The sequence below is a fragment of the Sus scrofa genome, chromosome 9 (genome assembly GCF_000003025.6).
Source record: "Sus scrofa isolate TJ Tabasco breed Duroc chromosome 9, Sscrofa11.1, whole genome shotgun sequence".
NCBI lineage: Eukaryota > Metazoa > Chordata > Mammalia > Artiodactyla > Suidae > Sus > Sus scrofa.
The window spans coordinates 103,352,782-103,378,141 of NC_010451.4; the positions used below are offsets into that span (position 1 = coordinate 103,352,782).

The 25,360-nt window shown below is 40.2% G+C and overlaps 2 protein-coding genes across 4 annotated transcripts in view; one reads left to right on the forward strand and one right to left on the reverse strand.

Annotated features, from left to right (window-relative positions):
• The window catches only part of DNAJC2 (DnaJ heat shock protein family (Hsp40) member C2), a 32,727-nt gene extending 22,909 nt beyond the window's left edge, over positions 1–9,818 (reverse strand). The window contains exons 1-2 of one of the 3 annotated variants that reach the window (XM_005667716.3): positions 9,681–9,818; positions 4,215–4,405 (exon numbers count right to left, since the gene is read on the reverse strand). In XM_005667716.3, the coding sequence (XP_005667773.1) occupies positions 4,215–4,247 (33 nt within the window). In that variant the 5' untranslated portion in view covers positions 4,248–4,405; positions 9,681–9,818. Of the gene's footprint in view, positions 1–4,214; positions 4,406–6,489; positions 6,775–9,680 lie in introns of those variants that run through there. The other 2 variants (XM_003130242.5, XM_005667717.3) reach the window with 2 other exon arrangements.
• On the forward strand, positions 9,903–23,267 carry PSMC2 (proteasome 26S subunit, ATPase 2). The gene is given in 12 exon segments (NM_001245008.1): positions 9,903–10,037; positions 11,755–11,792; positions 12,331–12,412; positions 13,565–13,664; positions 17,572–17,703; positions 18,122–18,194; positions 18,569–18,664; positions 19,312–19,476; positions 20,343–20,430; positions 21,858–22,060; positions 22,148–22,244; positions 22,330–23,267. Coding segments are annotated over 12 exon segments (1,302 nt in total). The 5' UTR covers positions 9,903–9,967; the 3' UTR covers positions 22,488–23,267.

The window sequence follows — 25,360 nt, forward strand, 5'->3', positions numbered from 1 at the left end:
AGCTATTTCCTGAAGTGAAACTCTCATAATAGTAGTGAGATGTTCCCTATAAAATGGGTTCTGAGGTCATGGATGTTTGGGAAATGTGGACCATTGTATATAGGCTTCTTGATAATTTCTGTAACTAGAAGCCAAAACAAAGGCTCTGAGAACTCCTGCAATTAAAAAAAAGAAAAAGTAGACAGAAATATGTAAAATCCAGCATTTTTCAAACTTACTTGGCTAAAGAACTCTTTTTTTTCTCTTAATATGTATTAATATCCTATGGCCATCCTTAAATCAAGGTACAGCCAGGAATATTTCAAAACTGAGAAGAGCATTACAGTAGCCCCAGCAGGTTGGGCTGGTGGCATTGACAGGACAGGAGCTGTGTGGGACAAAGAAGGAAGAGTGGATGGAAATTTTGAGAAACCGGGGGTGAGGCTTCTCTGGATAGGAAGCACAGCTTTCATTTCTGCTTTGGCTGACATCCTTGCAGACACTGAGGTAGCACCTGAGTGAAGCTTATGGAGCTAACAGGGTGTATCTAGTAATGTTTAGAATGAGTGGAGAGGAATGGGAGTTGAGGGCCTAAAACATGGGAGAAAACGGTCAAATAGGGGTACTAGGTTTTCTTTTAAATTCAGGATGGCAAACTCCATATGGATGGGCCCCTGGCAATCCCACTTTGTTCCAGCTGGTTTGCTTTTCCACTTCCTAAGATTATTATTATTACATACCTCTGCCCTCTAGTCTTTCCTCAAACCTCACAGACCCTTCTCTATCTTCTCATCAACAGCCCTGTCTCCAGCTTAATGAAAAAAAATGTAAATTATCGTACTCAAATCCCAGCATCTTTCTGCCGCTTCACCTGCACCCATGCATCTTTTTCCTTCCCCTCACCACGGACCAAACCTGTCCTACTGAGATTTTTCCATCCCTCTCTTGGTTCTGAATGCCATCTGCTCTCTATCTCTGCAATGCCAGCATCTGTCAGTTGTCTCCTAAATTTCAACTGGATTATTTTCATCAGCATAAAAAGATGCTGTTATCTTTTATCTTTAGGACCCTTCCATGACCCCTTTTCCATTTCTTTGCTGCTCATCAAACTTAAACTTCTTGAAAAAACTGTCCACATATTTTTTTACCCCCTCTAGCATTCAGTTTTTGAAACACACCAAAGTGGTTCTGCTCTGCCGATTCCCACCCCAGGTGCTATGAAACTGATCGCTTTAGGAACAACTTCCAGCAGCCAAATCCAAGATCATCCAGCTGCCTTCGCTTGGCTTCAACGCCCAGTGGCAGCACAGCTGACTCCTTTTTTGGGAAACATTATCTTCCTTTAGTTTCACTGAACCCACTGTTCTCCTCCCACCTTCCAGTAGCTTTTTCCAGCCATGTGACCAGCTTCTCAATGCCCTTTACAAAGCTCAGTCCTGGGGTTTCTCTCTGCCTCTCTCTAATACTTTGGTCCAAGGTGATCTGATGCAATGCCAGGACTAGAAGATGGTAAGTGTCCTGTAAATGCTCACGACTCCCCAGCTCACTCTAGCTTGGACCTCTGAGCTCCAGATGCAGAGCACCCCTGTCTCTCAAACTTCCTGGCCTGTCACCCTCCACCTTCTTCCCCTCTTTCCAAATACCAGACAGCTTTTCAGCTCAGGGAAGATGCAGAGCTCTTGCTCCCGGGTCCTCATGCTGCCTCAGCCAGGCACATTCTTCCCCCACTCTTCACGTGGCTGCCATCGCTCATCCTTCAGTCTCGGCTTAAATGTCATCACCTTATTTAAAAGGGGACAACCTTCCCTCCCCTTCTCTGCTTCTTTTTTTGGTTCCCCCAAAGTACTGAAATATTGTCAGTGCTTCAAACTCTCTAGCGGCTTCCACTGACTTCTCTTCCTCCCCCCTCCCCCATTCACTGTGTTCCAGCCACTTGCCTTCTGTCAGTTCCTGGCACATTCTAAACTTCTGCCCCTGCATCGACTCTGTCTGGAACATCACTGCCCCTGATACCTGCATATCATTCAGGTTCATCTAAAATGTCAACTGCACAGGTTCCCCTGTCTACTCCACCTGAAGCATCCACTCAACTTGACCCATCACCCTGTTCTACTTCTTTGCCTTCCACTTAGTGCCGTGTTCCTGGTTGTTTCCTGTCTCCTCACTGGCATATGCTCTGTGGGAGCACCGTACGGTCTTGTTCAGCGACACCCAGTGTGTGACACACCCTTTGCAGGTGTTTGATCCAAATTTGTTGAATTAAACAGTTAAATGAATGAATGTATGAACCCTGGAGCCTTGTTCCAATGCCATCTGCTCCTTTCTATGCCAAAAACCTTCTCCACTCTTCTTTGCTTTTCTCTCCTGTAGTCTCAACATTCCCGACCGTGCCTTTCCCTCAAGTTACTATTTTCTCTCATTTTCTCTACGACCTAGCTTTGAAAGAGTATTTTATACTAAGATCGCTACCTCCCCACTGCAATCTCTTGCCATCCCAACCGCTGTACTAGATCTGCTTTCAAGGTAGTCCCTACACTTCATTTGCCAAACCCAGCGGCTTTTTATCATTATTTACGTTACGTGACTGACCTCTCTCCAAAGCACTGACACTGGTGACTGTTTTTCCATTCTTGAGACTTCCTCCTCCTCCCTTAGCTTCTGGAAGAGTATAGTACCTGATGTTCAATAAACCTGCGCTGAACTAACACGTGTGTTTTTCTTTGCTTTCTCTCCACTTCTTCGACCCCTGTTAGTATCCCTTGCTGTTTTCCCTCCTCTGCCCATCCCCTAGATAACCATGCTCCTTAATGCTTAATTCTTTTCTTTTAAAACTGCTCATAGGAGGAGAATCGGCTAACACTCTCTGAGCACTTATTTATTCTTCTAGGTGTTTTACATGCACACCATTCCTCTTTTAACCCTCACAACACCTATGAGATAGGAATTATTATCTACTCTTTGTTTACCATTTGCCATGTGCCCAAGCACTAAGTGAAAGGCTTTGTATGTATAATTTCATTAATCCTCACTATAATCCTTTGAGCTGTTAGCAATCTCACTGTACCAGTAAAGGAAATGAGGTACAGAGAGATCTAGTAACTTTCTCAAGGTCCCAGCACATTAACTGGGCAAAACCAGATTTGAATTCAGGCACCCTAATTCCATGGCACAAATGCTTAAGTATAATGGTCATGCCTAGTTAAATGTTATACCTAATCGTCTCTATTCTTCTCTTGGCTGACATCATTCAGTTCCCACAGCCATCTATGGGCCAATGACTTATACAAGTTTTTGGCTCTAACCTCTTTTCAGAGACACAGACCAACTTCTAACCATCCACTAGACAGACTTCACTGCTGTTACCAGAACCTCAATTCTGACAGAATTAAACCTTAACACAAGACTGCGCTCCCCACAAACTTCCTCTTCCTGCCACCCTGTGTTGGTGACCTCAGTCTAGCAGGTGACTCAGGCTGGGATGATCAGACGGTTTCCAAACACATCCCCTACGCCTGGGTGGCGCAGCCAAGGTCACCAAGACCTGTCACATCTATCTAGCAAAAAAAGGGACTCTGTCCCCTCTTCCTCAAAACCAGTCTACAAATTTAGTTCAAGCATCAAGCATTCATTCACAGGCTTGGATTACTGCTCTGGCCCCGTAACAGCAAACTGTTCCTTTCCTCTCCACCTGCCCTCCCTTTTCAAGCAAGTTTCTGTACTGCCAGGAGAATTACTTTTCTAAAAGTAGCTTAGAAACTTTCAAAGGTGTCTTACTGCCTCAAAAATAAGAACTTCTTCCTTCGTGTGACATAACAAGGACATTATAGAGTTCCGTCCAGACTCTGTGTCAGGCTAATTTCTCACCACCACCCCCTCAAGTGTGCCACTCTACCCTTCATAATCCCCAAGAGGCAGCATGTGTGCTTTATTCCTTTGTGTTGCTGCGTATCTAATCTTTCTGCCCAGAACATCTTTTCTCCCTTCTCTGCTTCATCAACTGCCATTCACCCATTTAAGACCACTCAAACATTATCTTTTCTGTGAAGCCTTTCTGGATTTCTCCAGCAGAGACAGCAACCTAAGGCTAATGCCATCCCACTCAGGGCTTAACAATAAACAGGTGCTCGATGATTATTTTGTTGGAGCATCCTAAAACATGATTTAATGATGGAAAATAGAGAAATTGCCTATGTCTTACAAAGCATCTGCGTGAACAAGGTTTAGATATTAAATACCTTCCAGTCTTTGGGGTCAAGTGTTTTCAGCATGGGGAACTCTTCTAACTGCAATTCTTCATCTTCTGATTCCTCTGATAACTCTTTCTTATCCTCCAGTTCCTGAAAAGAGGCAGAAGCATTTCTGTTTCTCCTCTTAACAAAAGCTTCAAACCATCTTCCCACAGGTTCAACTTGACAGAATGTTGAGGCTGTGATTGAAAGCGTTAAGAGAGGCTTCAATGTATTGCATGGAATAAATCTGTTCCAAGGCAATAAATAAAATCAAAACAGTGGTAGCATCACACTTTAATTTTAAAACTATCAACTGAAAGTAACTGCAGGAATACAGTTAACATGAGGGTTAGCAATGACCATTTCCTAGTATTTACAGAAAGTCAATCAACCTCTTCCAGTTATCTGACAAACAAGACATTCAGCAGTGTCAACAATAAATCAATACTTTTCTGGGAATATGAGACAAAGATGAGGAACAGGAAGAGTTGCAAATGCTTTCCTTTAAGATTAATAATTATAATTAAGCAGTAAATAATTATAAACTGTTGTAAAGAGCTAGACTCATCAAAAAATCTAAAAACAACTCAAAATGTCTTAATTATTAAAACCTGAGTTTAGATCTCTTTCAAATATTTTAAGATGGAACATTTATTTTTTTCTGAAAAACAATTTTCAAGTAGCTAAAAGGGAATTTACAAACGAAGCTGTGCTACTGTAGAACAGCTCTGGATTTCAGAGCAGGTCTGACAATCAGCAGCTACGTGAAATGAGTCAGTGACACCTTCAAGTGTAAAATGGGAACAATACCTATCTTCACTGGTTCCTTGGAAGACTGAACAACAGACCACAAAAGCACTTGGAAAATCACAAACTCTTAAAGTAAGCCTCTATTCCTGGGAAGTGGGGGTAAGGCACTATACGGCTGTACATTAACAATTCAAAACAGGTAGTTTGGGTCAGGAAAAAAGTGAACATCGTCGTCGTCTTTTTTTTTTTTTTTTTAATTTGTCTTTTCAGGGCCGCACCGCGGCTTACGGAGGTTCCCCAGGCTAGGGGTCTAATCGGAGCTGTAGCCGATGGCGTACACTACAGTCACAGCAACACGGGATCCGAGCCACTTCTGCGACCTACACCACAGCTCACGGCAACGCGGGATCCTTAACCCACTGAGCCAGGGCAGGGGTTGAACCCGTAACCTCATGATTCCTAGTTGGATTCATTTCCGCTGCGCAACGAGGGAACTCCATTAATTTTAATTTCATAATTCAAATGAAAGCAAAAAGCTTTACTGTCTGGAATTAACTCAGATAATAAGTTTTTCCTTGTACCTAAATTGCCACAATTTTCTAAAAACAGCTGACTTTCCATGTTTTAATTAGGTGGGGAAATTAGGATTTTTTTTTTCCTACCAAACACAGGAGAGGATTCAAACACGATTAAATAAGCACTACCTGTGTAGCGCAGGTGTGGCTTTTAAGAACATTGCACTTTAAGCCTTTCCCTTTACTTGTGAGATTACACAGACACTTCTGAAAACGCGAACATGTGCCATGAGATACGTCCAAAATCACATACAACAAGCATCAGTATCCATGGCTATGGTAATCAGTGAAATCACTGAAACCAGAAACTCTTTAGGTTTACAATTCTATGATTGTTTTAGGCTATTAATCTAAGAACCTAGAAAAGACAAGTTTCGCTTTTTAAAAATTGAAGACAGCTAATTTACATAGGTGAAGTTTCGCTTCATTGATTTGCCTTTAAAAGCCTGTCTATACAAGTCTTAACACCAGCATATGAAATGGTCTTTTCATTTGAATACGAGGGGCAATGTCTGAGTTGGGACACTTAACAAAGCTTGAGCAAACGTAGAAGGGAAGAGAGGTGTTTAATACAGCACCAGCAGCTAGGCTCCGTAGGGGCTCTAGACGTGGGGAGTCGCTGCGGGCAGTCTCTTGCCCCCGGCAAGGAGATGCTTATAAACCTTTTTAGGTTAGGGAAGGATTCGGTCCCGAACTGCTCCGCCAGATCCATGAGTCAGCAGCCGCGAGACAAGAAAGAAACTGCGGGGGCAAAAGGAAGACGCCCCCCTCCCTCCCTCCTTCCAGTCTAAGGAAGGATTTCTTTATAGCAGGGAGCAAAAGGCACTCGTCACGACCCCATACTCTGTGAGCTAGTTGCCAGGGGGAAGGGGAGAAAGGTTTCGGGGTCGTCGAGGTAGAGGACCGAGGCAGGGAGGGCTGAGGCTAGACCGAGCCGGGGTTGAGTGGGCACGTACCAGAGGTCAGAGCGTGGGTGATGGCGGTGCTCTGGCCGTCCGCAGCGCTGGGCAGCAGCAGCATGATGGCGCCGGGGCCGGCCCCGCAGACGCAGCGGTTTGCGTCCCAGGCAGAGGGCACCTAGAGTCCCTTCCAGCTCTACCTCCCAGTCCGAGCCTCGCGCCTTGGCTCTACGAAGCCCAGGAACCGGCGCATGGAGCCGAGTACTAACTACTTCCGGGATGAATCTTTCGTGGTGCGTGGGCAAATTCAACCCCCACCTACTCCGCCGCCAACGTGTGCGGCAGCCTAGGTCCTTTACTAACTCAGATCCGACTGCAGAACATAAGTAATACGAATGAAAGGTTCCTAGATTTATCAGTTCCCGGGTAAAAAAAGCTTGTTTTTCCCCGTGCAACACTTAGAACATGATTTTCTAAAGCAGCTCTGTGTTCTAATTTACCACTACTTTGTCTATAACTAACAGGTGATTTTTGTAGTAGCTGACTTGTATAAAAAATGAAAAGATGTGTACGAACTAGCATTGAGAATAACTATACATTCATAGAGAATTTCTGTATGTATACACCTGTAATGCATTTGTGTTTACGTAAATAATAATAGAAGTGAACGCCGGTTTGCTATTACTAATTTACCTGTGCTAAATCATTTAATCTTCATATCATTTTAAGAAGAAACTCCTCTTTAGTGTTAGATTCTAATCCAAGGCAGAAATCATTTTATGATGTTCTAGCAGCATGAAGTTTTCTTTCAAGATATTCCCAATTACAGAACTCTGGAACTTAATTGTTTAAGATCTGTTTAATAAATCAGTTATAGGGAGTGCTCCTGTGGTGCAGTGGTTTAAGGATCCAGCGTTGGCACTGCAGCAGCTTACCTAGTGGGGAGCTTCCACATGCTGTGGGTAGGGGTGGGAGGATGGGGTGTCAATTATACTTTTGTTATATTATTCCTTCTAGGACTGAGGTGAAAAGGAAACCAGTTGATGAAAATTCACAGATCTCCGCCCCATCCTGACTGCCACAGTACCTGGAATAGGCTGGGCAAAAAAAGACAAGACCAATATGCCACTCTTCAGAAAAGAAAATCAGAAATTAGCAAATCATTCTCTAAGAATTACATTTTCACTTTAAATGCATAGAATTGGCCTGTTTATCTATTGTATGATGAAACTGTTATTTCAAAAAACAAAGCTATTCGTCTACTCCTAAGCCTCTTCCTGATCCCTAAGTCTCGAGGCAACCCACTTTTTCTTTTCTTTTGGCTGCTCCTACAGCATGTGGAAATTTCCCAGGCCAGGGAATGGACCCATGCCACGGTTGCAGCCTGTGCCAGCAATGCCAGCAATGTGCAGCAATGCCAGATCCTTAACCCGCTGCACCACAAGTGAACTTCCCACTTTCTTAGTATCAGTAATTTTTTCCTCACACCTACGCCATCTATTCTCACCATCACCTCTAAGGTCGATAAAGGTTTGTTTTTTTTTTTTTTTAATTGCAGTAAAATACACTTAACAAAATTTCCACCTTAACCATTTTTTTCCCAATGGCTGCACCTGAAGCATATGGAAATTCCCAGGACAGGGATCGAATCTGTGCCTCCGCAGCAACTGGAACTAGTGCAGTTGGATCCTTAACCCACTGCACCACAGCAGGAACACCTCATCTCAACTATTTTAACTGTGCGGTTTACCAGTGTTAAGTATATTCACTTTGTTGCGCAACCAACCTCCAGAATTCTTTTCATCTTGCAAAACTAAAACTTTTTTTTTCCTTTCCCCCCTTTTCTGACCACCGCAGGCAATATGGAATTCCCGGATCAGATCAGAACCTCAGTTGCCACCTACACCACAGCTGCAGGAATGCTGGATCCTTAGCCCACTGTCCTAGGCAGAGGCTCAAACCTGCATCCTAGTGACTGCATCCCAGAGTGCCAGGGACACTGCCAATCCCATTGCACTACAGCGGGACCTCCCAAACTGAAACTCTTACACCCATAAAGCAACACTTCAACATTTCCACCTCCCTTCTAGCAACCGTCATTCTACTTTAAATTTCTGTGAATTTGACTACTATAGGTACCTCATATAAGTGAAATCACACACCAGTGATCTTTTTGTGACTTATTTACTCAGGATCATGTCTTAACAATTATAATATGTCAGAATTTCTTTCCTTTTTAGGGTTGGGAATAACAGTCCATTGTGTGCACATTTTATTTTTCCATTCATCTGTTGCCTGGGTTGCTTCCACATTTAGACTGTTGTGAATAATGTTGCTGTGAGCATGGAAGAACAAATACCTCTTTGAGACCCTGCTTTCAATTATTTTGTGTATATACCTAGAACTAGAAGTGCTGGTTCATTTGATAATTCTATTTTTAACTTTTTGAGGTATTGCAATACTGTATTCCATAGTGGTTACGCCTTTTTATATTCCCACCAGCAGTACACAAGGTTTCCATTTTCTCCACATCCTCCCAACACTTTTTTCTTCGGGTAGTCGCCACTCTAATGGGTAAAAAGTGGTATCTCACGGTTTTGATTTGCAACCCCCCAGGGTCTAGTGATGTTGAGCATCTTTTCATGTGCTTATTAAGCACTTGTATAACTTCTTTGAAGAGATGTCCATTCAAGTACACTGTTTGTTGAAAAAAGACCAATTGTTTGTTTTCTTGTTATTGAGTTTTACTTATTTATGTATTCTGGATATTAACCTATTGCCAGATATATGAGTTATAAATATTTTCTCCCATCCTGTGGGTTGCATTTTTACTCTACGGACTGTGTACAGAAGGGTCAGGCTTTTCATTATTATTACTGTTTTCATTTCTAAATTCTACAATTGTTTCCTAACTGCTCTCTTCCATTCCTCATCTTCCAAATTAATTTCTTTCAAAACCTGCTCTTTACCCTGACCATCGTTATCACTGTATGGCAGCAGGCTCAAAAATTGAAACCACCTACTTTCTCATCCCTTGTTAACATCAAATTAATGAACAACTCCTATTTACCTTCACTCTATTTGTAAATCTAGCCCGTACTCATCGCGTAACTAATTATGCTACGTACTTCACACTGTTATTTTATGCACCCACAATGCTGTGAGTTCACGGGGAAATTAACACCAAAATTCAAGAAATTACCCAAGAGTACAGAGTAAATGATTAAAGCAGGATTTAAACTCAGCACCTGAGCCTGAGTTGGTCTTGAAATCTGTTGCTCGGGGAACTGCCCATGGTGCGGGACCAGGTTAGACCTTAGACCAACGCTTCCTTCCAACAGGAAATCCCACGTACTGTCATTAACTGCGATCTGAAGCCAGCGCGGGTCCAGAGCGCTCTTCCGCCTGGCGCGGCTGTAAAAGGGCCCGCAGATCCAGCTTTACTTCCGGTGGGGAAGGGAGAGGGAGGGCACCACCGGAAACGAGGAAGGTGCTGTGTAATCACACGGGTCCCGAGGCACTTGGAGCTCCTAAAATGCCGGACTACCTCGGTGCCGATCAGCGGAAAACCAAAGAAGATGAGAAGGACGATAAGCCCATCCGAGGTCAGTTTACGCCGGCTGGAGCTCCGGGCCGGGGCGGGACCAGTCTTGGTCCCCGGGGTGAGGGGTGGGGTGTGGGGGCTGGATTCCTGCTCCGGGCTTGGCGCTCCGTCGCTTTTGTGGGGCTAGTGATCTAGTTTGGGGGCGGCGGCCGGGTTGACCTCCCTGTTTTCTCCGTTCCCCTCTTCCAGCTCTAAGTTCCATACTCATCTCCAGCTGGTCGAAGTTCTTATATTTAGCTCTCAGGCTTTAAGTCATGTACCCCTCTTGGCCTTGCAGGCCTCGAAATGTTCTCCTGGCGGCGCTTGGTCAACCCCGCTGGATCCTCTTTACTGTCTTACCTCCCCCTCAGGTGACAGTTTGCTGCTATCACTGTGTTGCCAGGATCCTGAGACATTGTTTTCTTTTTTAAAAAACATTTCTTTGACATGAATTCACATGGTTCAAAACCCTAAGGACAGGAAAGGACAGATTGAAAAGTGTCTCATCCTTGACCCTAGCTACCTCTTACACACGAAGGCAACTGATGTTGCCATTTTGCTTTATTTTTCTAGACATTGGCTATGTATATACAAGCAAGTTTGCCTATATATTCCTTTTATATTTTTCTACATAAGTGTTACATGATTTACCTGTGCCTTTTAAGACCGTCTTAGTATGCTTTAGGGATAAGTTCATATCATTTAGAGTCCGTGTTGTCTGTATGGTATTCCCAGTTATTAGGTGTTCAGCAGCGCTGATGGACGTTTCGTTTGCTTCCAAACTATTGGCCAGTATAGAGCAATGAGTAACCTTGTTCATATAACCTTGACCACACGCACAAACACAAGCTGTAGGGTAAATTTTAGAAATGAAGTGGTAATCTTTACAGGTAGTCCTGGATTACTCTCCTTAGAGACTATGCACTTGACCCTTGACCCGCAGCACTTCTGTACTTGATTTCTTCACAGTAGCCCTTCTTATAGAATCCTCTTTATGCCATTTTCTTTTGTCCCTTATAGGCTCTTTTTAAATGTTTTTATGGTGGTTTTTGGTTGTCTTGTCTCTCACTCTTTCCTCCCTAAATACTTTCAACCTCTTCTAGCACCCTTTCTTAGTTTCCACCCACCCATCAGAGAGAGCACTTCCTCTCCTTTCATCTTACTCTTTCCCACTGAGAGAGGTACTCATTCACCTAGTGAAAAACAGAGATTTAACATTTCATCTGTGTATTTCTCTGGGTGAGTTATCATTCTGTAATTAAGAGATTTATCTCTTCTCTACAGTTAGGACTAACGTGTAAAAATTTATGTACTTCTTCATCCATATCTTACTTGATCTTTATAGCAACAATGAGGGTGAAATGAGCTGTTTTAGATGAGAACACTGATGCTCAGAGAAATTAAATAGTTTTTCCAAGGTTGCTTACCAAATATGCATGACCTTGCTGGTCTGGTGCTCAGATCGTTTTGATTCTCAAAGTCTCTTCTTTGGGCTGCCTATCCTTGTTGTGTCATGTCACTTTGACGCTGTGTTGTGTACTTTTTTAAAATCCGCCTTCACCCAATTAGATAAAAAGTTCCTTGAGTCCAGGGACTATCTGATGACTGTATTTATATCGTTACAAGTTTGCACAGTTTTTCTCAACTAATGCAGTTTGAATTGAACAGAAAGGAATTGCTCAGAGCTTAGATCTGTTTGTCGTTGTTTTGAGTTTCATGTGTTATTTTTCTCCTTTTAGCTCTGGATGAGGGGGATATTGCGTTGCTGAAAACTTATGTAAGTCCTTTCATTGTCCACAAAGTATAGATGTTTTATGTTGAAGTGAGGACTTGTTGGTATTGTTCTTCCAAAATAGTTAGAAGAGACTGTCTAGGAGTTTATTCTTATCGTCACTGAAAAAAGTTATCTACCTACTCTTTCTATTTAGGATAGATCAGAGTAAACATCCAATATGTCTAAGCGTTTGCTATGCTATTTGTAATTAAAATGTGGTACCATATATTGAGAGATATTTGAAATAATTTACACAAGTATTTACTATATTTAAAATGTATGAAAATGAATTGATCTGAAATGGCATAGGAATGGGCCTGAATTTTAGATAATTTCAGGCATGATTTTCATTTGTTATCTTGTATAAGGGTGCATTGGGGGAATATACTGGTTTAGGAATAGTTCTAAAAATGATATACAGACCCCCCCCCCTACTTCACAAGCTTTATTTAGGACAGTAATAGCAATTGCAAGTGTAAATGTTAAAAGTTTTTATCTACACTTAAATAAATTTCTCATTAAACTGACTTTTACCTCCTAGGGTCAGAGCACTTACTCTAGGCAAATCAAACAGGTTGAAGATGACATTCAACAACTTCTCAAGAAGATTAATGAGCTCACTGGTATATAAGTTGTTTTTTTTTTTCCTGTTTCCTTTCTTTGTGTGTAATGGTTTAATTATATCAAAGGAGCTGAAATACAGATGTTACTCTTTCATGAATCACAGGTTAAAAAAAATTATCTTTCCTATCTGTTCAGAAATTGGATCTCAGGAGTTCCCTGGTGGGGCAGTGGGTTAAGGATCCAGTGTTGTCACTGCTGTGGCTTGGGCTGCAGTGGTGGCTCAGGTTTGATCCCTGGCTCAGGAACTTCTGCAAGCTGTGCTGTGGGCGTGGCCAAAAAAAAAAGAAATTGGATCTCATTTAATAATCTCTTTCACTACCTTTGACAAGCAAATTTAATGCTTAAGCAGTTAAGAATTTAAGAAACATCATCATTCTTTAAGCAAGTAATGATTCTGTTGGTGAAAGCTCAGTTCAGTAGACTCTTAATAACCAGGCAGAATTTCTTCGTGCATAAAAATATCATCTCACATAGTATTGCTGGAAGTAAGTGGGCTATGGCCTAATAGTTGGAAACTTTTCTTCTTGGGAACTCAAGTGGTGAAGTTCTATAGTATTTGACGTGCACAAAAAAATTCAAATAGGGCATTACATTTTTTGGCTTGTGACTACTTTAGGGCAGTGGTCTTCAACTGGGGTCATCCCCCAGGACATTTGTTGGTGTCTGGAGACAGACATTCTTTTTTTTTTTTTTTTTGGTCTTGTCTTTTGAGGGCAGCACCTGTGGCATATGGAGGTTCCCAGGCTAGGGGTCTAATTGGAGCTGCAGCTGCCAGCGACAGCCACAGCAATGCCAGATTCAAGCCACGTCTGTGACCTACACCACAGCTCACAGCAATGCCAGATCCTTAACCCACTGAGTGAGGCCAGGGATCGAACCCGCAACCTCATGGTTCCTTGTCAGATTTGTTTCCACTGCCCCATGATGGAAATTCCAGGGGACGTTCTTGATTCTCATAACTTGAGAGGGAGGTGCTACTAGTGACCTAGTGGCTGGAGGCCTGGGATGCTGCTAACCATACTACAAATGCACAGGACTCTTCCCCACCAACAAATTACTCAGTCCAAAATGTTAGTAGTGCTGAGGTTGATAAAGCTTGCTTTAGAGTGATGCTTTCATTTCATTGACTTTTGTAATCTTTCTTTATGTAGGAATTAAAGAGTCTGACACTGGCCTGGCCCCACCAGCACTCTGGGATTTGGCTGCCGATAAGCAAACACTCCAGAGTGAACAGCCTTTGCAGGTGGCAAGGTATGCATAGTGCTCTGTGGAAATTTATTTTTATCTGTACTTTCAGGTACTTTCTTTAAATTTAATTTTATTGAAGTATCTTTGTTTCAGGTACTTTTTAAAATCTTAGGTGTGGTGCAGTTGTTTATAAAGAATTTTTATTCTATATTCCAAGTAAATAAAGCTTTCTACAAAAGTATCGGGGGTTAAAATTCTATACCTTAAAACAGTTATTCAAAAAGCAGGTGAGGAGTTCCTGTTGTGGCCCAGCGGGTTAAGAACCTGACTAATATCCCTGAGGATATGGCTTCAATCCCTGGCCTCGCTCAGTGGGTTAAGGATCTGGTGTTGATGTGAGCTCTGGTGTAGGTCGAAGACACGGCTTGGATCCTGCATTGCTGTGGCTGTGATGTAGGCCGGCAGCTGCAGCTCTGATTCGACCCTTAACCTGAGAACTTCTATATGCCACAGGTTCGGCCCTAAAAGAGAATTAATTGTATAAAGTTTCACCTGATACAGGAAGATACAGAGCAAAGTAGGAAAACCTCACTGTCCATTGCCTCTTCTTCAGACGGAACTACTGAAAGTAGTTCAGTCCTCTTAATCCTCCTGTGTATCTTCAGGTATAGAGGTGCATGGAAAGAAACATATCCTGTTTTCTTTTTAGATATAACTACGTATCTTAGAAATCTTGCATTGTCTTTGATATGTATGTACCTCTTTATTGTTTCTCTTGTTTTTTAAAAATTACACCATATTCTGTAGGTGTTGGGCTGTTGGCAGTTTCTGTTATTATATATAGTGCTGCACTGAACACTCATGTTAGATAATTCTCCTTGTATGTGCATGTATTTCTATAGCATAACTTCCTAGATGAGGAATTATGGGAACAAAGACGTTGCTGTTTTGAAAATGTGTGGGGAAAAAGTGGTTTGGCAAGTTCACACTCTTACCAATAGATTTTAAGGGAAATACGTATTTGCCTGATAAGTGCAAGACATGTGAATACTGATTTTTACACTCCTGCCATTTGGGCAAAAAAATAACCCCAATCACTGTAATTTGTGTTGTGCTGGTTACTAGTGTGATAGCTACATCTTATACTTATTAAACATTTGTATTTTTTTGGTCCGTTCGTGTTTTGTTCTATTGGGTTGTTTCTTGTTATTTAGGAGTGCTTCATATATTGTGCACATTAATCTTTGTTAAATATGCTACAAATATTTTTTTCTTAGTCTATCACTTTTAACTTCTTGGTACCTTTTGTCGTACTAACATTTTAGTTTTTTAAGAGGTAAATATATCAATATTTTCATATACCTTTGGGTTTTAATGTTGGCTTAGAAAGGCCTATTCCCAATCCAAGGTTATAAACATTTTCTTCCATATTTATTCTAATCATTGAAAATTTTGTTTTAATTTTGTCTCTTTAATACAGCAGGGTTATTTTTCTTCCTCTTATCCTTCCATATTTCTGTCTTTCTATTTTATTTGTTTTTTATTTTGTGATAGTTTTAAAGAGTTAAATAGTTCTATAACAGCATTTGTCTTTCCCAGTCCTTTTTCCCTGGAGACACTTATTTTTAAAATTTTTAGCTGCTTATTTTAGTTTCCACCTTTCTGTTTGTAATGGATAACGACAAGTTTTGTATATTATGGATTGCTTCTTGATTATTTTTGGTTTCAGGTGGTACTTGGTGGTTTCCCACCATGGAAGATGAGGATTTTGTTTTGCTTTGTTTCCTCTGCCTTCATCCCTAGGACATGCCCTTCCTATTTCCAACATCCTCCTAGTGTAATTAATCACCTTAAAATTTTAATTAGTTCAGTATTAGTGTTTTCAGAATTAAGGCTAAGTAAACGCTGTTCACAAAGAGCTGTTAGTAAACTGCTTCCTTGTACCACTTTTTCTTTGCCTTGTCCTGATTGTCTTGTTTTTTCATTTGCCTGATTCTCTTTGTCTGTAATTAACCCTAACCACCCCCCCCTTTTCCTTACTGTCTCAGTTGCTCTTAAGCTGTGTCAGGCCCTCAGGCTTTCTCGGTGTACCTTGGGTGCATCAGCTACAGCAGGTGCTCTTCCAGACTCATCTTCCTGAACGGCCTTTTCCAGCACTTACCGACATGCCCCTCACTTTGGACTGGTTGCCCGGTATGCCCGTTGATCACGATCATTCTGTGACTTCTTACCCTGGAGGTTGCCTTTGCCTCTCTCCTGTTGCTTGTGTGCCCTGAGTTTCTCTCTTTGGTTTACTGCCACACTCATTAGTGACCCATATTCCCTGGTAGCTTCTTGAAAGAGGATCATGTGAGAGGTACTGTTTTTATGTTGCGTATTGGCTCAGAGAAAGTTCTTCTCCTTTGAACTTTTGAAGGCATTGTTACATTGTTTTCTGCTTCCCTGACTCCCAGTCCTGTATATGTGACCTGCTTTTCTTCAGAAAGTTGTAGGGTCTCTTTCTGTTTTCACTGTTCTGAAATTTCATGCCTTTGTGTCTTGGTATTCGTTTGTTTTCATCTGTGGTGCCGGGCTCTCATGTGTGTGCATGTGGTGCATGAGCTCTCAGTGTGGCACATTTTCTTGAAACAGTTTGTTAATCATTTCTTTCCATCTTCTTTTTGTCTTTTTTTGGCCACACCCATGGCATATGGAGGTTCCCAGGCCAGGGGTCGAATTGGAGCTACAGCTGCCGGCCTATGCCACAGCCACCTCAACACCAGATCCAAGCTGCATCTGCGATTTGCACCACAGCTCATTGGCAACATCAGATCCTTAACCCACTGAGCGAGGCCAGGGATGGAACCTGCAACCTCATGGTTCCTAGTTGGATTCATTTCTGCTGCACCATGATAGGAACTCCTCTTTCCATTTTCTTGGTCCTCTATTCTGGACTTCCATTACTGGGCTTTGGACTCCTGGATTGTTCCTCTAATATGCTAATCTTTCTCTCCTGTTTTCTTTGTTTTGTCTTTTTGCCCTGTTTTTTGTGGGATTTCCTTAACTTTGATTCCATGTATTGATTTTTTTCCCTGCTGTTTTTAATTTCCAGGAACTTTTCTTTCTTTCAATGTATATGTTTCATTTGAATTCTTATATCACGGTTGTAACTTGTTCTCATCTCTAAGGAAGCTAAGGCTAACTGGAACGTTTTTGTTTCATATAAAATGCTTTTTTGCTCTTTGCTTGCTTGGTGTCTGTCTTTAATGCTGGATGTTGTTAATCTTACTTTGGGTTTTTGTTTTAATGGGAGAACAAAAAGCTGATAAAAGCTCTAGATTCAGTACGAGGCACACATTTGATCCCTGACCCGTGAACTTCTGCATGCCTTGGGTGCAGCCAAAAAAAGCAAAAACAAACAGAAAATGGATTGGAAGTATAAACTCAGGGAAGAATGAAAACACAGTTATACTTGATGTAAGAGAAGATGACTGTCTTGAAGGAAATTAAAAAGAATAACTTAAGATATAGAGGAGTTTCAGTAATAAAGGCATATAGTTATGAGAATCAAGAACTTAGACAGGTTCTCGTGGCACAGTGAGTTAAAGATCTGGTGCTGTCACTGCAGTGGTTTGGGGTCACTGCTGTGGTGTAGGTTTGATCCCTGGGCCAGGAATTTTTACATGCCATGGGGGCAGCCGAAAGACAAAGAAAGAGATCAGAGAACTTCTTAGTGATGAAATATTTGGGTTTACTTTTCCAGGGGAATGTATCTTTTAAACATTTTATGGCTTGGCTAAAGTTGAGTGGACCCTTGGGATAGAGTTAAGCATATGCTGTAGAGAGTGATCCTCAGCAGTGGCCCAGTTTCGGCAGTTCTAGTTTACACCTGCTCATTAGTATACCACATGCCCAGGAGAGAATCTAGTTACTTGAATTCATTACTCGTGGTTCGGGTTCCTTACTCTAATCAAGCCTTTTGCCGTGTTAGATGTACAAAGATAATCAACGCTGATTCGGAGGACCCAAAGTACATTATCAATGTGAAGCAGTTTGCCAAGTTTGTGGTGGATCTCAGTGATCAGGTAGCACCTACCGACATTGAAGAAGGGATGAGAGTTGGGTAAGATTTCTCTTCACAGTAAAGCTCGTTTCTCATTAAAGATGCCATGTCGCTTGTACATCCTTGTTTTTCGTTCACATGGATGAACCGGGTGCCATGGTGTAGGGGGGGCAATCTATTGAATTCTACAGTTGAACATCCTTTCTTCTGAATCCGAGTCCGGACCTCCCACCCCTTTCCTTTCTCCCATCTCCACTAGGCTTTTTATGGCTTCACATGTCATGATCAAAGCAAGTCCAGAATTGTAGAGTTAAGTTTCCCAGTCTGTTTAAGGTAACATGGTATTGGTGAAGGAAGCACTTACTTTAGGATGGTTATAAGGATTGCATTAATATAATGAAGATATACAGAACACTTCGTAATTTACTCTGTAATTTTTTTGAATGTGTTAGTGAAGATCTTTTTTTTACCTCTGTAGTGTGGACAGAAATAAGTATCAGATTCACATTCCACTGCCTCCTAAGATTGACCCCACAGTTACCATGATGCAGGTAAGAAACTATGAGAGGGAAAAGAAGTGGTGTGACTTTGACTATTACTGCATCTGTCTCAAAAAATATTGAGACTTTTAACTAATAAAATATTAATATGTGTGTATGTATTAAAGAGTTGCCAAATTTTTAAAAATAACTTTTCAGATGAGAAAGTCTTTACTAGTTTGTCTCTCACTTTAGTGTCATAACAAATAATATAGCAAGTGTGTCGAGGACATTGGGCATTATATTCCATTTTTATTGAATTTCTTACTTGCTGTTTAAGTCTGATTTTTCTTTTAGGGTACTGGGTCTGTTCTACTGGATAGAATACTTGGATTAGTATTCAAAAGCATGTGGCTCTATGTTGTATGTTTTCATCTCTCTCTCAGGTGGAGGAAAAGCCTGATGTTACATACAGTGATGTGGGTGGCTGTAAGGAACAGATTGAGAAACTTCGAGAAGTAGTTGAAACCCCACTACTTCATGTAAGTGGCTGAGTCTGTTCCCTTTTCAATTTCTTTGTATAAAGATGTGAAAACCTTTTGTGTACTGTACACTAAAATTATGCCTGTATGTTGGATAGCTTTTAAAATTGTATTTTCCCAAGTGAAAATTTTTGAGGGGGTAGAGGGTAGAGGTGTGGAGATTTGGTAAGTTCTAGGAGAGAGAACGCAAAAGGATCGAGCAGTCAAGTCTGTTCAGCAAAAGAAAGATCTTTTATTTAGAGTGACAGGAGAGGGAGGTGTAACCTTAGCAATATGTTAGTATATTATAGGTTATTGTGGAAGAAATCATGTTTTAATGTTATCAAAAAGAAATGAATGAATCAGATTAAACTTGGGATAATGGAAAAAACTAGGATATTAAATATGAGATAATACTTTTGTTCTTTAAACATTGTAATTTTTTAAAATTAGGGGGGAAAGTTTTGTTAACTCTGGATAGTGGAAATACCTTTAAAAGCCATTCAGTCTTGTGTATTGATATATGTATAGTTTTGATCTTAGAATGGTAAAATTCTTATTCAGGTCAAGTGTATAGATTGTGGACTTAATAATTTTGGTTAAATATATTGAAGTAGAAGTAGTATTTTTATGATGTGATAAGTGTAAAAATTGTGTCTCCATCACAGCCAGAGAGGTTTGTTAACCTTGGCATTGAGCCTCCCAAGGGTGTGCTGCTCTTTGGTCCACCTGGTACAGGCAAGACACTCTGTGCTCGGGCAGTTGCTAACAGGACCGATGCTTGCTTCATTCGAGTTATTGGGTCTGAGCTTGTGCAGAAGTATGTTGGTGAGGTAAGTAAACTTATTATAGCCAAAGAATATGTAGCTCTGTGAAAGTTTTCTAAAGCAGAGATGAAATTAAAATGGCTGTTCCACATGGAAAGAGTGAGACCTAAAGGTTTTTGATGGACCGTAATTAGCAGTTCAGAAGCCACTGGACTTACCTTGTGGTCATTTGGAAGTAAATAACTGCTTAATATTTTTAATCAGTATGCTCCCAACTCAGAAGAATGACATTTTCTAGAGATTTGATTTGTAAGATAAATACCTCAGAAATCCCCAGAGAATGGATTCAAAAGCGTATTCAGTTCAGGGACAGCGCTTTATGTTGTACTGAGAAAGAGAACAGAGACTGTCTGAATGTGTACCCGTGGAGATATACACACGTGATTTTTTTCATTACAGAGTAAGTCTAGAGCTGAATATTTTATATCTAAAGCATTAATAACTAGTATTCTCATAACAAGAATTAGAACAGATCTGCAAGAGTTGAGATACAGTTTTATTCCCTGATCAAAACTTAGAAATCAAATTCAGTGATCAGAAATGCCAAGTGATAGATTAGATGCTTTTATTTCCCTAAGTTTTACTGACTGAAATGGTGCTTTTATTAATATTTAACTATGTTAATTTGACCTCTTCTGGTCTTAAAGTTGTTGGCTGTTTCACAGGTAGAGAATCACGGTATTACCTAATATTGTTTCAAAGCTGCTAAGATTAATTTGATGGAATAGGTAACAAACTTCAGTCTTTGAAAAAGCTTTAGTAATGACGGTCAAGGATACTGTTTGAAATACAGAAAAGTTGGAAGCATAACTTCTCATAGTTTAAAAGATTTTAAAACCAGCTCTAAATTAACAAATTATTTTTTTCATCAGGGGGCTCGAATGGTTCGAGAGCTCTTTGAAATGGCCAGAACCAAGAAAGCCTGCCTTATCTTCTTTGATGAAATCGATGCTATTGGAGGTAAGTATGGCATCTTAGAGAACTACTTCAGGATGCTATTGGAGGTAAGTATGGCATCTTAGAGAACTACTTCAGGACCGGGTTTCATGAGAATCATAATTCTGTAGTAGTATGTGTAGAGTTCTCACGTTATGTTAATCTTGTACACACTTTTGATTCCAACTCATTTATGAACTTTGGCACATGAGAGTCACAGATCTAATAAACAGTAGGGCTACACCAAAAAGGAAGAAAGAAGTACTATGTAGCATTGGCCTCTCTCAAATTCTTTATCATAAAGTGTACATAAAATAACTATATTATGGGCACCATAGATTTGATAAAGTAGTTTTAGCTCTGTGATCTAGCCAAGTTATTTTAACTAACTCTGAGCTCTGGTTTGTTCATCTTATAAAAGGAGTAATTCCTGCCTTGTTTATTTCATGGGTTTTTGAGAGGTTTGAAGTAATAAATGTGATAGACTTTGAAAACTATACTGTTCTATAGGCCTTGGCTGTTGTTAAGAGTTTAGAAATAGTCTGTACTAACTTTATAAGCATCATGTGTCCAGACAATTGTTATTTAACACTGTTCAGAGTTGGTGGTTAGGTTATCTGGAGTCTTACTTGTAGACTGGTTGGGTGTTGTGGGCTTTGGAAATTCTGTAGTTACTATTCCAGGGCTGTAATTTGACCCCAGTCTGTCAGTGTTGTGACCCTGATGTCATTTTTGTAGTATCATTGGAATAAGCCTTATGTCAGGCTGCTCTGAAACTCATTTCCAGAACAGACTGTGTGTAAAAGAGTATTATTAGTGGGCAGGAAGAAAATACTACAGTTTTCCCTTCATATTTAATTTTAATCTCATTTTTTACATTTCCATTTTTTAAAAATTTTATAATGTACCTAAATACATTAATACAACTATGTATTTATACAGTTTAAAAATGGAAAAAGTATATTTGGAGGCCTTTTGGGGGGTGTTGTTTTGGTTGAAATGAAGGACAGTATCAACATTAACCTAGAGTATTCTAATATATCCAATCAGTGTGATATAGCGGTCACAGTTCTGCTGTATTGTGGATTTGCCATTTTGTTAAGGACAGTTTTGAGGAATTTAGATGAGTGTAGCATTTTCTTACATCTAATCAAACACCATTATAGCGCTAAAATTTGCATGTATTCTGTTGCCTAGTTGAGATGTGTTAGATGACAGAGGTGTTTTCGAGTGACTTAAACAAAATTCTCTAAAGAGGATTTAAAAGAATACTTTAGCAGAACCTATGTTAAATAAAGACCTCATTAGTTTTGTGCAGAGCAGGCTGTTCTTACAGGATTTGCTTAAAACTGAGATGTTCCCTTGGGCTGGAGGGCCTGTGGCAAGCTGAGATTTACTGTGCTGAGCGCTGCTCTGAGTGGACCTGAAGAGCCTCTCTCTGCTCTTCTCAGGGGCCCGTTTTGATGATGGTGCTGGGGGTGACAATGAAGTGCAGAGAACGATGTTGGAATTGATCAACCAGCTGGACGGGTTTGATCCTCGAGGCAACATTAAAGTGCTAATGGCCACAAACAGACCTGACACTCTGGACCCAGCGCTGATGAGGCCAGGGAGACTGGACAGGAAGATTGAGTTTAGCTTACCTGATCTAGAGGTGGGGACATCATTTCATTGTAGAAAAGGAATTTTTTCTTCCTGTGATGTTTTCCATTTTAATATTTGTCACTTGCCTTATTTTTAGGGTCGGACTCACATTTTTAAGATCCATGCCCGTTCAATGAGTGTTGAAAGAGATATCAGATTTGAATTGTTAGCACGACTCTGTCCAAATAGCACGGGTAGGTGGAAAGGTCTTGCTTCTAGTTGCTGGTCTTTCTGTTTGGGCTACTTAATTAAGTCTGTTTTTTCCTTTTCATTTGAAAGGTGCTGAGATCAGAAGTGTCTGCACTGAAGCTGGTATGTTTGCCATCCGAGCACGGCGAAAAATTGCTACGGAGAAGGATTTCTTGGAAGCTGTAAATAAGGTTATTAAGTCCTATGCCAAGTTCAGTGCTACTCCTCGCTACATGACATACAACTGAGCCCTAGAGATGTTCATGAGAACACTTTTCATTGGAATCCTAACCTGATAGAAGGACTTAATAACCATTTCACACACAAAATAAATGGTTTAAAAATTGTATGCTTTTTTTCAGATGTCTTTCCTCTGTAGAACAGTAAAGGGTGATACAGGGCTGGTTTTGACTCGCTACCATTTAAAGGTTCCAAATCGTGAAGTGCTTGCTTCGACCATGTATGTTGTAGGCATGTGCTGGCTGGGTGCTGTACACGTATTATCTCATTGTATCTTCCCATCTGCCCAGTGAGGTGGATTTAACAGATGCAGACTTTCCCTACCTCATTTCCTTGTAGCAGAGCTGGGATTCAAGTCCAAGTCTGTCAGCTCCATGGCCCATGCTCATTCATTGTGCTCTTCAGCCCTCATCACAGTGGCCCATCCAGGTACATGACCACATGCGTTTCCACAGTTTTTTTCCTACAATGTTGAATAATAAAGCTTTGGCCAAACTTTGTTTAAAGTGTAAGAAGCATCTGATACCATGTGTCTTGCTTTGCCATTTCAGTTCATTTAAAATTAATCAAAAATTGTTGACTTCCATGACTAGCCAAGTAGTATAAAGCAGAAAAAAATATATATACATACTATAATCTCATTTAGAAATCCAGAATTGGCTTCATCCAGAGAAGTATTTATTTTCATTTTATGAATTGATGGTTTAAATTTTTGGTAAAGCTCCTGCTGGACTTCTGGTCTACAGTGATAAAGTTTTAAAATAAAAGCTGTATTCAAATTCTAAACAGAGCTCTTTAGACTTACTTCTTGTACAACCACCACCACATTCCCTCCCCTCTTCTACCAGTTACCCCCTTCCACACCCCTTCTCAACACTGATACCCCAACACAATAAAGAATGTTTTTATTGCAGTTCAATATTCATAAATAATGCAAAATAGTGAGAGTCAATACATTTTAATGGATACATTTTAATTCAGTAAAGAAAAAGTTGACAACATAAAAAACGCTATAAGTGTTCCATTGAAATATTTAAAATATGAAAGTTTTCAAGCAGAAAAATTAAAGCTGTTTGTAAAACCCAACCAACATCCTTTCTCTTTTCATTTTTGTGAACTTAATCAGTAAAAATTTTTTTTCTAAGCCCGCCCTAGTCTTTCATGGGGGGTGAAATAGAGTACACCATTTCCAGGTTATGCTTATTGGTAAGTACTAAAGGTGTGTATTTTTATGCTGCTTTGATAAATCTAAGCATTGAGAATACTTTTCACATAGCCACATGTATCATATGTGCCAATGTGAGATAACTCAAAGTGGGTATGCTGAGCTCATTTAGGACTAACGTCATAGACCAGGTAATGTTGACATCTTAGTCACATGATAAAAATCTAACTGGCCACATATTAAATAAGTGTACAGTGAATTATTTGAAAAATCCGGGTGTTTCTACTCAGGCATATGTAGGCAGATGGCATCAACACTATGTAGTTAGTATATCTGTAACCCATTTAAAAAGAAAATAAACATTCACTGGTAACTGCCTCCACCTAAAATATGCATGTGTGTTTACAGACACCTATGTTTATACAGATATCAGGGTGCCGAGAAATCAGAATACAAAGGGTTTATGACTCAAGAAAAATACTGTAGCGATCCTCAAAAAAACTAAAAACATTCTAAAAATGTGACTGGATTTATAAAATTTAATTTCCACAAAGCTCAGGCTCATTTGTTAAATAAAGCTGAAATGCTATATCTACCCCAGTGCAATGGAAAACCTGGTAATAAGCCTTTTTCAAAGGCAAAAATAGATTTTTGAGATGCTCAAACTTGATTAAATCCAGAAGAGGGCAGGTTACCTGGTGTAGTCCTGGCTTTGAGAACATTTCGTTGTTGGGATTTGAGGGCTTTCAAAACCACTACATGCATTTTGGTTGGCTATATGGAGAATTAGATAATACTTGTATTAGTCTTCAAAACAACTTTTATCAGCACTCAAACCATATTAAGAATCTATAAACAAACAGCTCATACAATTCAATAACAAAAAACCAAACAACCCAATCAAAAATGGGGCAGGAGACCTAACCAGACATTTCTTCAAAGACATACAGACAGCCAGCAGGCACGTGAAAAGATGTTCAACATCACTAATTATTACATAAATGCAACTCAAAACTATAATGAGGTATCAAATCATACCTGTCAGAGTAGTCATCATTTGAAAAGTCTAGAAATAAATGCTGGAGAGGATGTGGAGAAAAAGGAACCTTCTTACACTGCTGGTGGGAATGCAAGTTGGTGGAGCCACTACAGAAAATAGTATGGAGGTTCCTCAAACTAGAGTTGCCATATGATCCAGCAATCCCACTCCTGGGCATATATCCAGACAAAACTATAATTCAAAAGGACACATGCACCCCTATGTTGATAGCAGCACTATTCACAATAATCAAAACACGGAAACAACCTGAATGTCCATCAACAGATGAATGGATTAAGACAATGTGGTGTATACACAACAGAATACTACTCAGGCATAAAAAACAACAATGCCATTTGCAGCAGCAACATGGACCTAGAGATATCATACTATGTGAAGTAAATCAGAAAGACAAATATGACATCACTTATGTGTGGAATCCAAAATATAACAAGACGAACTTATCAATGAAACAAACAGATTCACGGACATAAAGAATAGACTTCTGGGTATCAAGGGAAGGTGGGGGTAGCAATGGATTTGGAGTTTATGATTAACAAATGCAAACTATTATATATAACTGAGTCACTTACTTTACACCAGAAATTAACACTGTTAATCAACTATACCTCAATAAAATAAAATAAGAAAGAATCTAAACACACTGAATGCTAAAA